We start from the raw sequence: 17,281 nt of genomic DNA, 5'->3' as shown, positions 1-17,281 counted from the left end.
GGGAGGAGATGAGGGAGGGGACCACAGCCAGGATACAAAGTGAATAAACTGTAATAAATAATAATAAGTAATAAAAATGAAAAGAAAAACAAATAAATAAATTATGAAAAAACATAATTAAAGAAAAATTTAAATGAAAATAATATTCCAAACTTATCTAACATAAGAATAGAATTTTAAGTGCCCTCAGTGAAGAAAAATAACCACAATGGTAAGAATGTCTTGTTTTTAATTTCCAGAACCTTACATCTTCTTTTTATATTAATTGGATCAATAAAGAAAAGCCTAAAGAAGAAAGGAACAAACTGTATGCTCAAAATGAACATAAAGTAAATATTCATTGATTTCTGAGCCTTTCTGCATAATCACAACATACATAAAAATAAATTTTAATTTCATTCAGTAGCAAGTTAAAACAGAGGGCCTCTGAAAGACTCTACCCAGCAAGTTACTATGAAAATAGTTTTTCCTCTAGTTTTTTTCCTAAAGTATCCTTTTTGTTTTTATATTTATTTTATTTTCATTTATTGCAATTTATTCATTTTGTATCCCAGTTGTAGCTCCCTTCCTCATCTCCTCGCAATCCCTCACTCACTCACTCACTCTTCTCCCATTTTGTTCCACCAACCCACTGATACGGGAGATCCTTCTCCCCTTCCATCTGACCCTAGCCCGTCAAGTCTCATCAGGGCTGGCTGTATTGTCTTACTCTGTGGCCTGGTAAGGCTGCCCCACCCAGGGGGAGGTGATCAAAGAGACAGCCACTGAGTTCATGTCAGAGACAACCCCTGTTTCCCTTACTAAGGAGACCATTTGGAGACTGAGCTGCAGTGGGCTACATCTGTGCAGGGGTTCAAGGTTATCTTCATGCATGGTCCTTGGTTGGAGTCTCAGTCTCAGAAAAGACACCTACACTCAGATTTTTTGCTTCTGTTGCTCTCCTTGTGGAGCTCCAGTCCCCTCCAGGTCTTTCTATCTTCCCTTTCAATCATAAGATTCCCTGCACTTTGCCCAAAGTTTGCCTATGAGTCCCAGAATCTGCTTTAATACCCTAGTGGGTAGAGACTTTCATAGGCCCTCTGTTGTATGCTCCTCTTCTGTTCCCTGTTTTCTCCCTTTTCTGATATCTATCCTGTATGCCTTTCTGAATGAGGATTGAGCATCTTACCCAGGGTCCTCCTTCTTACTTAGCTTCTTTAAGTGTACAGATTTTAGTATGATTATCCTATATTATACGCATAATATCCATTTATGAGTGAGTATATACCAAAAATGTCCTTTTTGTATACTTGAACACATTTTCAATATATGCCTGGGAGTGGTATAGCTGGATCTTGAGGTAGCACTATTCCTAATTGTCTGAGAAAGTGCCAGATTGATTTCCAAAGTGATTGTACAAGTTTACATTGCTACCAACAATGGAAAAGATTACCCCTTTCTCCACATCCTCTCCAGCATGTGAGTGTAAGGTGAAATCTCAGGGTCCTTTTGATTTGCATTTTCATGATGACTAAGGACATTGGGCATTTCTTTAAGTGTTTCTCTGCCATTTGATATTCCTCTATTGAGAATTCTCCTGTTTAGCTCTGTACCTCCCCCCCCCTTTTTTTTTTAACTTGGATTACTTGTTTTGTTGCTGTTTAACTTCTTGAGTTATTTATGTATTCTGGATATTAGCCCTCTGTCAGATAGAGGGTTGGTGAAGATTCTTTCCCAATCTGCAGGTTGTCATTCTGTTTTGATGACGGTGTCCTTTGCTTCACAGAAGCTTTTCAGTTTCATGAGGTCCCAGTTATTGATTGTTGATCTTAGAGCCTGTGCTGTTGGTGTTCTGTTCAGGAAGTTGTCTCCTGTGCCAGTGAATTCAAAGGTCCTCCCAACTTTTTCTTCGAACAGGTTTAGTGTGTCTGGTTTTATAATGAGGTCAGTTGCCCTCCTGTATACAAAAGACAGATGGGCTGAGAAAAAAATTAGGGAAACAACAACCTTCACAATAGCCATAAAGGACATAAAGTACCTTGGTGTAACTCTAACCAAACAAATCAAAGACTTGTATGAAACAAACTTCCTGTTTCTAAAGAAAGAAATTGAAGATATCAGAAGATGCAAAGATCTCCCATGCTCATGGCTTGGCAGGATTAACATAGTAAAAATGGCCATCTTACCAAAAGCAATCTATTGATTCAATGAAAGAACAGTTGTCAACTTTATATGAAAAAACAAACAAAAAAACCAGAATAACTAAAACAATTTTATACAATAAAAGAATGTTTGGGGGTATCTCTGTCCCTAACTTTGTATACTTCAGGGCATTAGTAATAAAAACCATATATCACTGGCTTACAGACAGAGTATTAAACCAATGGACTCAAATTGAACATCCAGACATAAACCCACACACCATACAATGGAAAAAAAATAAAGATAGCATCTTCAACAATTGGTGCTGGTATCTACACGTAGAAAAATTCAAATAGATCCATACTTAGCATGCTGCACAAAACTAAAGTCCTAGTGGATCAAAGACCTCAACATAAACTTGACAATACTAAACCTGTTAGAACAAAAGTTTCTCAATAAAGAAAATTTATTCAGCTGAGCATTGTGGTATAAGCCATTAATCCAAGCATTCAGGAAGGCAGAGACAGGTGGATCTGGTCTACAACACAAGTCCAGGACAGCCAAAGCTACACAAGGAAAACCTGTCTCGGGGGAAAAAAAGAAAATTTACTCAAAAAGTAACAATTTGCTCTTGATTACCTGTGCTATTACTACACTTCTACTGCAAGTAGAAAGCGTCCTAAAGCATACGTATTTTTCTTTCCTTTATTTCTCTTTTGAGAATATAAATATGTACATATTCTTATATAAAACTGTGGTTTTTTTAATTTTTGTTTGAAAGTTTTGAAAAATAAGTTGTGAGAGAATTGATTTTATATTTAAAAATATTTAAATTTATATCAGAATAGGTACCAAGTTTTCAATAGTTGTTTTCTGTCTAAAAACTTTAATCATTTCTTCACAGAAAAAAAAATATGCAAAGTTATTTATCTTTTTTTTATTTTTAAAGTTGGTTAAAAGTGAAACAAGTTGTATAAATAATCTCAGATAATCTAAGCAGTTTGAAACCTGAACTTTATTTTTTTTTCCGACATCCTTAAGAATCTTAACATGTCTACTAACTTTCTGGACAGCTAACCATTTGTTGTTCTCTTTGTTTTCTTCAGATGTGTGATAATAACAGTGGTACTTCAAGAGCAGAAGGGCCATCTTTGGCAGTACCTAAGGGAGAAATTACTAAAAGATCTTCTGAAGTACCTGTTTGGAGATCAGTAGAGAGACTTTCTTGGGGACCTGAAGAACGACAACCTGTCAGATTTGAAAGAGGCTATGCTATAAATCCTGCTAGAGATCTTGCTGAGAGGTCAGGGCAAGGACTCACAACAATTTCCGCCAGGCGCCATTATGTGAGTCCTGCAAGAGCGTACTCTAAGAAATGTGGTAGAGAATATGCCATCAGTCTTGCGAGAGGATACACTAAGAGAAAAGGAAGGCCAAGAGTCTTGAGTCCTTACAGAATGCATACTGTGAATTCTGCACAGGAAGTTACTCTGCAACCAGTATGCAGACTTTCCATGAGACATGAAGAAGAATTTCTTCTGGGAGCTGCAGTGGGACTTACTGTGAAATCAGTACAAGGATATGATGAAAAAACTGTCAAACAACCTACCCAGTAAGTTTCTATCATGTGGCTTTACAATAATATGTTGTATATATAAAATCTCTAAAGTAAACTTCTGTTTTTCATGTCCATACATTTATGACTGTGAGTATAAACATATAAAGGTATTATTTTAAGAATTTAAAAAAAGTAATTCAGTAAAAGGAAATAGTTCAAGAAAAAAACTGTTGTTTACATTTATCTTTTATTTGAAGATACTTTATGAAGTGAAAAGAAACACTATATTAGATATTTCTAGAAAGTGACAAAATATTTGAAAATGATAAATCTGTCTTCCAGAAATAGTCGTTTTGTAGATCCTTACAAACAATAAACATTAAAATAATTTTACCATCTCTTAATATTCAAAAGGCAACAATGATCATACATAAAATGGTAAGATAATCATTGAAAAAAAAAAAAACCCTTACCCAGATACTTGAAATGATGATTTCAAGGTATGCTCTACTTTATTATCATTATTATTATAAAACTCAAAATTCACAAAAAATCATCAAGTATCTCTGTGGGTTTTATTTGTTTTCCTCCATATAGTAATATCCTATATATGGGGTACTAAATTTTACAACATAAATAAATGTTTGTTTTATTACTTTAAAATAAATGTTCCATTCATAGTTTCCTTATAAAAAAAAATACTTGGCATCAGATGCCACACCCCAAGACAAGTTTCTAAACAATAATCTAGCTCTAAAAGTATGCTAGAAACATTTCTTTCTTTCTTGGGTTTTCTTCATATCATCAGTTTTTACTATGTAATTTACTGAACATTTACCAATTCAGATAGAAAAAAAATACTCTTTGAAATATCTTTTCTAGCTACTTAAAAACTGAAAAATATATTCTAAATTAAACCATTGTTTCCTTCATTAGTATAATAAGATACTTCCAGTTTTCAGAAGTCATTTTTCTTCATATTTCATTGACTTTAAAATTTACCTTCAGTGAATTATAATTAATTAATTAAATTTAAAAATTATCTGCAGCAAAGTGAATTTCTGTGGTTTTATTTTTTGTACACATTTAATTAAAATGTAACTACAACAAATTTTCCCCATCTAGACCCTTTCAAATCTCCTTCCTCTTACTCCTTCCATGTGTTTCATGTGATAGCCTCTTCTACATGTGTGCATGCACATGTGCATATACATACAACTGTAGAAACACAATCTTCTCAGAAGTTAGTTTTTGTAGCTTATATGTATTTGGTCTTAGGGATGACCACTTTTGATTGGACAACCAATTAGGGTCTCATCCCTGGAAGAGGCTTTCTTTCCATCTCTCAGCTGTCACTCAGTTGCCTATAGTTCCCTGTCCAGCAGTATGAAACTGAGATTTCTGCCTCTCTTTGTTAAAATGACTATTAAAGCAATGTGTATATTTAACTGTTGGTGAAATTTCAAATGCAAAGAAAATGATTGGAGGATCTGCCAAAACCGGCTTTTCGATATAGTCAATTGAGAAATATTGAGAGCCTTTCCTTCAGAACTTCATGGACATTAACTAAAACCTCACAAAATTTGGCATTTTGGGTTAAATAGTAGGTGTTCACTATGACAATGTTAAAAGACTTGCAATTAACAAATTTTCTTGCTTTTTTTCCATCTTTTTATCTTTACTTTTTAATTATTTAATGAAAATACAGTTACATCAATTATAAGTCTCCCTTCCCTTTCCTCCTTTCACCCTTTCTCATGTACCCTTATTTACTCTCACTCAGATTAATGGCCTATGCTTAATTTTTTAAGCTTTATGCACATATATATTCCTACAAACGCACATACACACACACACACACACACACACACACACACACATATATATATATATTACTCTCACTCAAATTAATGGCCTATACATATTTTAAATGTTTCATGTACATATATATTCCTACAAACATTTGTGTGTGTGTGCCACTTGATCAATCTGTAAAATGTTGCTTTATATGTATGTGTTCTTTAGAGCTGACCATTTGTATTGGATAAGCAATTGTTGTGCTCTCCTAGAGAAGTTCTCCCATTCTCAGCATTCTTAAGTTGCCTAGAGCCCCCACCAACTTTGGCATGTCTGTTGTTGTTGTCTTTGTTCAACTCATGTTTAGGTAGTAATGATGGTGAGACTTTATGGGTGTATGTTCTGGCACTACTACGAGACACAGTCTTACAACAAAATCCCTGATTCTCTCTGGCTCATTGACTCTCCTCATCCCCTCTTTTACAGTGTTCCTTGAGCCTTAGGTACAGGAGTGTATTGGGACTTGTCACAACAAATGATGCTTATTGAATGGTTGTAGTTTCCTATAATGTTTTTTGTTTGTTGCAAAGAGATATATCATTGATAAAAGGTAAGGGCCACACTTACTTGTGAATATAATATTTTTTATAATGTAGTAAGAGATAATATTGCTTTATTAAAGTGTTGTAGGCGATCCTCAAAAGTCCATGAATTCACTATCCCCAGATATTTAAACAGCTTTCAAGAAACAGGCATGATTTCACTCCTGTTGAGCCAGACTTATGTCTAAATCTTTATCATAAGCAAAAAGTATGTTTCATTATACTGTTATTCTTGTTCACAAGTCAGCTTAGGTGAGCTGTTCTGAGGCCTGCCCTGCATTATTAGTAAAATTGCAAGACAGGGCAGATGAAGTTACAATATTCTCATGGCAGATGCGAGGGACATAAGAAGCTAGTATACATTATATGTGTTTATAGCTTCTGCTCTTACTTCTACCCACTTTTCACTATCCGAAGAAAATAATATGACCAAACCTTAACAGACCAAAATATGGATAGACTTCATCTACGATGTAGGAGGAGATGAATATTTGCTAAATCATGAATTCTGCCACACTCAGCAACCCTAATTGAATAATATCTACATATAAATACTACTTGATTTTCTCTTTATTTTATGAGATTTTAATTTTTTTTATTTAGTTTTTTTATTTATTACAATTTATTCACTCTGTATCCCAACTGTAGCCCCCTCCATCTTAACCTCGCAATCCTGCCCTTCCTCCCTCTTCTCCTCCCATACCCCTCCCCAAGTCCACTGATAGGGGAGGTCCTCCTCCCATTCCATCTGACCTTAGCCTATCAGTTCTCAGCAGGACTGGCTGCATTGTCTTCCTCTGGGTCCTGGTAAAGCTGCTCCCCCTTCAGAGGGAGGTGATCAAAGAGCCAGCCACTGAGTTCATGTCAGAGACAGTTCCTGTTCTCATGACTAAGGAACCCAGTTGGACACTGAACTGCCATGGGCCACATCTTTGCAGGTGTTCTAGGTTATATCCATTAATGGTCCTTGGTTGGAGTATCAGTCTCAGAAAAGACACCTGGGCCCAGATATTTTGGTTCTGTTGCTCTCTTTGTGGAGCTCATATTCCCTCCAGGTCTTTCTATTTTCCCCTTCATTCATAAGATTCCCTGCACTCTGCCCAAAGTTTGCCCATGGGTCTCAGCATCTGCTTCAATACCCAGCTGGGTAGAGTCTTTTCAGAGGCCCTCTGTGGTAAGCTTCTTGCCTGTTCCCTGTTTTCTCATTCCTCCGATGTCTATCCTATTTGCCCCTGTGAATGAGGATTGAGTATCTTACCCAGAAAAATGACAGCGTACAGACTGGGGAAAAAAAAATAAAAAAAATAAAAAAATAAAAAATAAATAAAAAAAATTCACCAACCCTGTATCTGAGGGCTAATATCCAGAATATATAAAGAATTCAAGGAGTTAAAAAGCAACAAATCAAGTAATCCAATTAAAAAATTGGGTACAGAGCTAAACAGAGAATTCTCAATAGAGGAATATCAAATGGCAGAGAAACAAAGAAATGTTCAATTTCTTTAGTCATCAGGGAAATGCAAATCAAAAAGATCCTGAGATTTCACCCCATACCCATCAGAATGGGACAAAAACTCAAGTGACAACACATGCTGGAGAGGATGTGCAGAAAGGGGAACCCTCCTCCATTGCTGGTGGGAATGTAAACTGGTACAACCACTTTGGAAATCAATCTGGCACTTTCTCAGAAAGTTAGGAATAGTGCTACCTCAAGATCCAGCTATACCACTCCTAGGCATATATCCAAAATATGCCCAAGTATAGAACAAGGACTTTTGCTCAACCATGTTTGTAGCAGCTCTATTCATAATAACCAGAATCTGGAAACAACCCAGATGTCCCTCAACTGAGGAATGGATACAGAAATTGTGGTACATTTACATAATGGAATACTACTCAGCAGTTAAAAATAAGGAAATCATGAAATTTGCAGGGAAATGGTGGGAACTAAAAAAGATCATTCTGAGTGAGTTATCCCAGCAGAAAGACACCCATGGTATATACTCACTTATAAGTGGATATTAGTCATTTAATATTGGATAAACATGCTACAATTTGTACATGTAAAGAAACTAAGAAAGATTTTTCTTTTTTAATTTTTCTTTTTTATTCACTTTATATTTTCCTTGTAAACCCATCAGTCCTCCCCTCCAAGTCCTACCCTCCCTATGTTCCAACCTCCTCTTCTTTTCCTCAAAAAATGGAGCTCCCTTTCCCAACCAGCCCAGCTCACCAAGTTGCATCAGGACAGAACTTGTTCTCTTCCCCTGTGGCCTGTCAAGGCAGTCCCACCAGGAGGGAGTGACCAAAAAGCTGACAAGTGAGTACTCTGTCCAGTGCAGTCCCCTACATGGGGCCTAAACTGCCCATCTGCTATATCTTTGTAGGAGATCTAGGTCCAGTACATGCATGGTCCTTGGTTGATGCTTCAGTCTCAGCAAGTCCTTCTGGGTCTTGATTAATTGGCTCTGTTTGTCTTCTTGTGGAACTCCTGTCACCTGCAGGTCTTTTTCCTCTTTTCTCAGTTTTCTACAAGATGCCATACACGTAACTCAATGTTTGGCTGTGAGTCTCCACATCTATCCATGTTTTGAGGTGCTGCTAGGTAACACCTCTTAGAGAATAACTCTGTCAGGCTCCTGTCTACAAGTTTAGGAGAGCTTTGGTAATAGTGTGAGTGGTTGGCACTCTCTGATATGGTGGGTCTTTGGTTGGGCCAGGACTTGGTTGGGCATTCCCTCAGTCTCTGCTCTATCTTTATTCCTGCACATCTTGTAGGCAGGGTAAATATTTAATAAAGTTTTTGTGGGTGGGTTAGTGTTCACCTTCCTTAAATAGTAGACTAGTTTGTAGGCATCCTCTTCAGTCTCTATGCCCTCTTCTACTAAAAGTCTCTGCTTAAGTCCCATTTATATCTTCTCAAGAACCTACCCAGACTTAAGTCTCCAGGTTGTCAAAGCAATAACCCCACAGAAAAGAACTTTCCCTTGTTCTCCCTAGGTCTGTTGTCTACCCTCTTAACTCTCTGCACCTCATCTCCTATCTTGTTCCCTCTCTTCAGCCACTACCTTTATTCTATCTATCTCCCTTTCTAAGGGAGCTTTATGCATCCTCCCTTGGATCCTACGTGTTACTTATCTTCTTTGAATCTGTGCCTTGTAGTATGCTTATTCCAGACTATATGGGTAAAATCCACTTGTACATGGGTACATACCATGTGTGTCTTTTTGGATCTGTGTTACCTCACTCAGAATGATCATTTCTAGTTCCTTCCATTTGCCTGCAAATTTCATGATTTCTTTGTTTTTAATAGCTGAGTAGTAGTTCATCGTGTAAATGTGCCACAGTTTCTTTATCTATTCTTTAGTTGAGGGACATCTATCTAGGTTGTTTCCAGATTTTGGCTTTTGTGAATAAATTTACTATAAACATAGTAAACAAGTATCCTTATTGTATGGTGGAGGGTCTTTTGTGTATAAGAGAGATATAGCTTGAGGTAAAACTATTCCCAATTTTCTGAGAAAGTGCCAGATTGTTTTCAAAAGTGGTTGTACAACTTTACATTCCCACAAGTAATGGAGGAGTGTTTCTCTTTCTCTGCACACTTCCCAGCATGTGCTGTCGCTTAAGATTGTTATCTTGGAACATAATGAAATCTATATACCTAAAAAAGATAATCAAGAGAGCGGACATGGGGTAAGATGATCAATCCTCGTTAAGAAAGACAGATGGGATGTTATTGAACGTATGACAGTCGTCTACTGGGGGCATCTGAAAGACTCTTAACTAGCAGTGTTTTCAAAGCAGATACAAAGACTCATGACCAAACCTTTGGCAGAGTACAGGGAATCATGAAAGAAAGGGAGTTAGTATGATGGGGAAAGGATAGGAGCTCCACAAGGACCAAATATATCTGGGCACAGGGTCTTTTCTGAGACTGATATTCAACCAAGGACCATGTATGGATATAACCTAGAACCTCTGCTCAGATGTAGCCTGTGGTAGCTCAGTAACCAATTGGTTTCCCATAGAGAGGAGAACAAGGACTATTTCTTTTTTTTTTTTTTTTTTTTTTTTTTTTTTCTGTCTTGACTCTTTTTTTTTTTTTTTTTTTTATTTTATTTTTTTCAATGCAGTTTATTCAGGAACATTGAACAATCCTCGGACCCCGGGGAAAGCCAGCCCACAGCTTAAATAGCCTCTGGGTAGCCAACCCAGGCATGCCACGGGGGCAATGCAGATAGGTCCACATACATGGAAGCAAGCCAGATCCTCGGCCTTAGCCAAATGTGGAGTTGTTCGTGACAGAGAGCACTCACCATCGGGAAGGTGGAAGGTGGAAACCAGCTCCATCTTTAAGGCATAGCATTCCGCAGCTCTCTACAGTTCCCCCTTCTAACAGGAACTCAATGGCTGGCTCTTTGACCTCCCCACCCCCCAAGGGAGGAGCAGTCCTGTTAGGCCACAGAGGAGAGCTTTGCAGCCAGTCCTGAAGATACCTGATAAAACAGGATCAGATGAATGGGGAGGAGGTCCCCCCCTATCAGTGGACTTGGAAAGGGGCACGGTGGAGATGAGGGAGGGAGGGAGGGTGGGATTGAGCAGGAATGAGGGAGCGGGATACAGCTGGGATAGAGAGTTAATAAAATGTAACTGATAAGAAAAAAATAAAATTTAAAAAAAAGATTGTTATCTTGGCCATTTTATGGTTTTGGCTCCTTTGACAAAGATTGAGTGACCATAGGTATGTGGGTTTATTTCTGGGTTTTTTATTTGATTCCATTGATCAACCAGTCTATTTCTAGTACCATGCAATTTTTATTACTGTTTCACTATAGTATAGTTAAAGTCAGGGATGGGATACCTCCTGAAGTTCTTTTTTTGTATAGGATTGTTTTATGTATTCTGAGTTTTGTTTTTGTTTTTTTTTCTTTTTTCCATATGAAGTTTAGAATTCCTCTTTCAGGGTCTGCAAAGTACTGTATTGGTATTTGATACTGATTGCATTCAATCTGTAGACTGCTTTTGGTAAGATGGCCATTTCTACTATATTAATCCTATAGATTAATTTCTACTATGTTAATCCTATAGAGCCACGAGCAAGGGGGATCTTATCATCTTCTGATATCTTCTTCAGTTTTTTTTTTTTTTTCTTCAGAAACTTGAAGTTCTTGTCATACAGGTCTTTCACTTGCTTGGTTAATGTTGCACCAAAATACATTATATAATTTGTGGGTATTGTAAAGGGCATAGTTTCCCTGATTTATTTTCTCCGCTTGTCCTTTGTGTACAGGAAAGCTACTGTTTGTTTTTGTTTTTGTTTTTTAATTAATCTTGTATCCAGCTACTTTGCTGAAGCTGTATATTTTTTTGTAGGAGTTCTCTGGTGCAATTTTTGGGGTCGCTTACATATACTGTCGTATCAACTGCAAATAGTGATACTTTGACTTTTTTCTTCCCGAATTGTAACCCTTGACCTCCTTTAATTGTCTTATTGTTCTAGCTAGAACTTCAAGTACTATATTGAAGAGGTATGGAGAGAGTGAGCAGCTTTGTCTTGTCTCTGATTTTAGTGGAATTGCCTTGAATTTCTCTCCATTTAATTTGATGCTGGCAATCGTCTTGCTTTATTATGTTTAGGAATGAGCTTCGTATCCCTTATCTCTCCAAGACATTTACCATGAAGGGATGTTGAATTTTGTCAAAGTCTTTTTCTGAATATAATGAGATGATCATGTGATTTTTTTTCATTGACTTTGTTTATATGGTGGATTACTTTGATAGATTTTAGTATGTTGAACCATCCTTGTATCCCTGGGATGAAGCCTACTTAATCACTATGAATAATCTATTTGATGTGTTCTTGAATTTGGTTTGTGAGTATTGAGTATTTTTGCACTGATATCCATGAGGGAAATTGTTCTGACACTCTTTCTTTGTTGAGTCTTTTTGGGGTTTATGTCTCAAGGTGAGTGTCTTTATAGAATGAGTTTGGCAATGTTCTTTCAGTTTTCATTTTGTGGATTAATTTGATGAGTATTGGTATTAGCTCTTTTTTGAATATGTGATATTGTCCTGTGCTAAAATCATCTGGACTTGGGCTTTTTTTGATGAGAGTTTTGATGATTCCATTTCTTTGGGGGTTATAGGACTGCTTAAATTGTTTGCCTGATCTTGATTCAACTTTAGTAAGTGAAAGCTATCCAGAAAATCATCCATTTTCTTTAGATTTTCCAATTTGTGGAATATCAGCTTTTGAAGTAAGACCTAATGATTTTTTAAATTTTTTCAGTGTCTCTTTTTATGTCTCCCTTCTTGTTTTTTACTTTCTTTACTTAAATACTCTCCCTCTCCCTTTTATTTATTTGTTTAAGTGTCTGCGTATCCTGTTGATTTTTTCAAATAACCAGCTCTTGGATTCACTGATTCTTTTTAATCATTCGCCTTGTTTTCAGTTTATTGATTTCAACCCTGAATTATATTATATGCTGTTGTCTATTCCTCTTTGGTGTGTTTGCTTCCTTTTGTTTTAGAGCTTTCAGGTTTGCTGCCAAGTTACTAGTGTATGATTTCTCCAATTTCCTTACGAAGGTTCTTAATGCTATGAACATTTCCTACATGTACTTGAATATAGCAATGCAACAAATTTTCTTTAGAACTCCACATTATAATATATTTTAGATGCAAGTGATGATTTTGTTACTTTTACAAATCACACAAACCTCTTGGTAAATACTATTGTTTAATTACAGGCTGGTGATTAAACATATCTATAAAACAGTATCAAATATCTACATCAATTGATATGCAATTCAGTGGCCATTTCTAATTTTTTTACATTGCTCCATTGACTATATATAGTTTATTGGTGATTACTTTTACTTGTATTCAAAATATAAACTTTGATTCATTGTAAGTGATCTTAGAACAAGTTCAGATGCATATCTTTATAGTAATTTCACTGTAGATCCTCATATATTACTTTATTTTTTATGTAAAATCAATTTTAATAAATGCTTGTATGACTAGAGGACTATAAGCTATTGCAATATGATATGAACAATAAAATGTGTTAGTTCTATGTATGTGTGTACATATATGCATATGAATACATGTATTTATATTTACTAATTTATCAAGACACTGGAATTATCTCTATTTTTTTTTCTAATTTTGTCATTAGAAATTAACGATGAAGACTATACAAGATCAAACCTTGGAAACAACCCTGATCTTGTAAATATTGCATTACATTTTTCTATTTACACTTAAACATTTAGTAGTAAACAAAGGGTTAAATGTTTCCAACTTTGAAACCATGAGGATATTCACTTTTAAACTTATATTTAATATTTTATTGTTGATTTCTGGATTAATTTCAGTGTTATTTTAAAACCTGCTTTTTTTTTCTTTTTATAGGACTAGTTATGATGATGATGATGAAAATGCAAGTGGCTCCTCAATCATAATGGTAAAATTTACACAAATATCTGTACTTTTTGAAAGTTACATTTTTTCTTCTAACATTGAAGTAATCCTCCTATATCAATTCATATATATTCAAATATGGATAATGTAATTAATAAAAATATATTAATTTTTAAACAAAAATGAGTATTTAGAAGCATGTGTATAATATGATCTTAGAATAAAATGACTCAGGTATATTACTCTTACTTTCCTAAGGAGAAAATTAATGCTAAAGATAAATCTTAGAGTCACAAAGCGTGGCTAGAAAAAAAATTCTGCATTTACTTTTTAACCTGAGCTATCTCTTGGAGTAATTGGGATGCCTATTACCTTAATGAAATTTAAATGACTGAAATATGCTGAAACAAACAAACAAGAATGAAACTATTGCCTGGCAGGTAATGGACATAAAAACGTTTTAAATGAAAGAAAATTGTTAGAATTGTTAGTTGTTTTCATCAGCATTTGGCAGAAATACTTCATTTTAACCACAGTTACAGTTATTGCATCAGATAGGAATTTCTGCTTTCCCTGACAATGACTTGTCACAAGACAGAATTTTATTTGCTTATTCATTCATTTATTCATTGAGTATTTTAATTTTTGTTGGTGTAAAGGAATTTTTTTCAATACTACTGCTGAATGAGCATCACCCTCAGCCAAGCCAGAATTTTTAATTTGCCTTATTTGAACTAAACAGATCTACTTACTCATTCCTTATTTGCACTGAGTGAAAATCAGTATTTATAATAAGGAACACAAGAAGATAATTTTGATTAGGTGAGTTATACAGTGCACAATTCCTTCAGAAAACATCCAATCTATTTCTTTCTTAAGAATAATTTAAATAGTCTCATGTTTTAGTAAAAACATAGGTCATTTTTTATTTTTATTTTTTCTTCACAATTAATTCATTATATCTCCCGATTGAAGTTTCCTCCTTCAACTCCCCCCAGGCCCACTCTCCCACCCTCTTTTCCCCATCCTCTTCCCTTAGTCCACTGAAAGAGGGAGTTCTCCACTATTGTCACCTGCTCATGGCTTGTTAAGTCTCATGAAGACTGCCTGGATCCTCTTCCTCTGTGGCCTGGCCAGGCTGCATCATCAGGGTCAAGTGATCAAAGAGCAGTCAACTGAGCTCATGATAGAGGCAGCCCCTCCTCCTCTCACTCAGAGATCCACATGGAGACTGAGCTGCCAATAGGCCACATCTGAGCACGGGGTCTAGGTCCTCTCCATGCATGGTCCTCCACTGGTTCATTAGTCTCTACAGGAACCCCTGGGCTCAGATCTTTTAATTTTGTTGGTCTTCTTGTGGGGCTCATGTCCCCTCCATGTCGCTCTATTCCCACCCATCTCTTCCTCCAATTTGGCCATGATTCTCAGCATCTGCTTAGATCCCCTGTTGGGTGAATCCTTTCAGAGGACTCTCTATAATAGACTCCCATCCTGTTTCCTCCCTTCCATGGCTTCTGATGTCTATCCTGTTTGCCATTCTGAATGAGATTTAAGCACCCTCCTTAGGATCCTCCTTACTGCATAGTTCTGTAGATTGCTATCCTGTATTATACAGCTAATATCTGCATAAAAGTGTGGGTATACCAAACCTGTCATTCTGTTTTTTGGGTTACCTCGCTTGGGATGATCTTTTCTAGTTCCATCCATTTGCCTGCAAATTTCATGATTTCCTTGTTTTTAATAGCTGAATAATATTCTATTGTGTACATGTACCATAATTTCCCTATCCATTCCTCTATTGAGGGACATCTAGGTTGTTTCCAGATTCTGGCTATTAAAAATAAAGCTGCTATGAACATAGTTGAGCAAATGTCTGTATTGAATGGTGGGGCATCTTTTGGGTATATGCCCAGGAGTGGTATAGCTGGATCTTGAGGTAGTGCTATTTCCAAATTTCTGAGAAAGTGCCAGGTTGATTTCCAAAGTGGTTGTACAAGTTTGTACTCCCACCAGCAATGAAGGAAGATTCCCTTTTCTACACATCCTTTCCAACATGTGTTGTCACTTGAGTTTTGGATCTTAGCCATTCTGATAGGTGTAAGATGGAATCTCAGGTTTGTTTGGACTTACATTTCCCTGATGATTAAGGCTGTTGAAGATTTCTTTAAGTGTTTCTCTACCATTCAATATTCCTCTATTGAGAATTCTCCATTTAGCTCTGTACCCCACTTTTTAATTGGATTATTTGGTTTAAATCAATATGTTCTGGTTTCATTTTAAGTCATTGAGTGGTACTGACTATATAGTTAATAGAAAAATTTGCTGCACTAATCTGAAAACTCAGAATTAATATCAAAGCTAGGGAGTTCCAACAACTTTGTACATATAAATTTGACATCTCAAATAAGGTAAGGTAAAACAGCAAAAAATACCATTGAATTAACCTAAATAATCTTATGGCTATTAAGAAAACTGAACTTATATTTTAAAACTTTACAAAAATAATCATTAGTCCCATTGTTCAACAGGAATATTCAAATCAAATATCTGAAGGACAATTATCACAAATTTATAACAGTCTTTTTCAAAAACCAGAATGGGAAAAGTACATTTTCATTCATTCTTTGAAGCTAGCCTTATCTTGATACTAAATCAAGCCAACAATTGTACAAAAGCAAAACTTAACTTTACACCAATAGTCTTAGTTAATGTAGAAGAAGAAAGAAGCAAAAATATCTGACACAACATAAGTAAATGGATAGCAATTCAACTAAAATGCTGTATGATCCAGTGAAATTTACTCTATGGATGCAACTCTAGCTCAACATTTAAAAATGTATCAAATGATCCAAAATTATGCATATATTTAATTGGGTACATAAAAATATGCCAATAAAAATATTAAATGGTGAAAGATTGAATGTTTTTCCATTAAGATGAAGTACGTTCTTGTCACGCTTTCATAACATAAAAAGTATTAGAATGAACAGGGACTATTTCTGACATGAACTCAATGGAGGGCTCTTTGACACCCCCCCCCCCAAGGGAGGAGCAGCTCTGCTAGGCCACAGAGGAGGACTTGGCAGCCAGTCCTAAAGATACCTGATAAACCAGGGTCAGATGAAAGGAGAGAAGGTCCTCCCCTATCAGTGGACTTAGAAAGGGGCAGGGAGGAGATGAGGTAATGAGGGTGGGATTGGGAGGGAATGAGGGAGCGGGATACAGCTACGATACAAAGTTAATAAACTGTAACTAATATTAAAAAATAAAAACAAACAAAAAATACCAACACAATTCTAAAAAACAAAGTATTAGAATGAAAAAGTTAGAAAACTGTGGAAGAAGTAAAAGATGTAACTAATAGCATACAAACTGTTAATAGATTATAAAACTCAACATGTAATGATGTAATTACTCCAAAATTAATATTCAGATTTCATATAATACTTATCTCAGCCATGAATTTTGATACTTACAGAGACTATTGTTCTAGAATATATAGAAAAGCAAAGGTATTGCAGTAGCCAAATATTTTTTTAATTTTTTCATTTTTCATTATTATCAATTACAGTTTATTCCTTTGTATCCTGGCCAGCTCCCTCCTTCATTTTTTTGTTTGTTTGTTTTGCTCTTTAATTAATTTTTTTATTTTATATTAATTACAGTTTATTTACTTTGTATCCTAGCTCCAGCCCCCTCTCTCATTTCCTCTCAATCCCACCCTTTCTCTCTTATCTCTTCCCTGCAGGAGGACATTACAACCAGTACTGGTAAG

General features: G+C 35.8%; 1 protein-coding gene across 1 annotated transcript in view; it reads left to right on the top strand.

The window, feature by feature from the left end:
• Nucleotides 1-17,281, top strand: part of LOC110543889 (uncharacterized) — a 288,801-nt gene that overhangs the window by 148,546 nt on the left and 122,974 nt on the right. Inside the window, 1 exon segment of the mRNA XM_060375459.1 lies at nucleotides 3,228-3,733. Coding sequence (XP_060231442.1) covers nucleotides 3,228-3,733 — 506 coding nt within the window.

This window comes from Meriones unguiculatus, chromosome X (genome assembly GCF_030254825.1).
Source record: "Meriones unguiculatus strain TT.TT164.6M chromosome X, Bangor_MerUng_6.1, whole genome shotgun sequence".
NCBI lineage: Eukaryota > Metazoa > Chordata > Mammalia > Rodentia > Muridae > Meriones > Meriones unguiculatus.
This window is presented reverse-complemented; position numbering and strand designations above follow the sequence as displayed.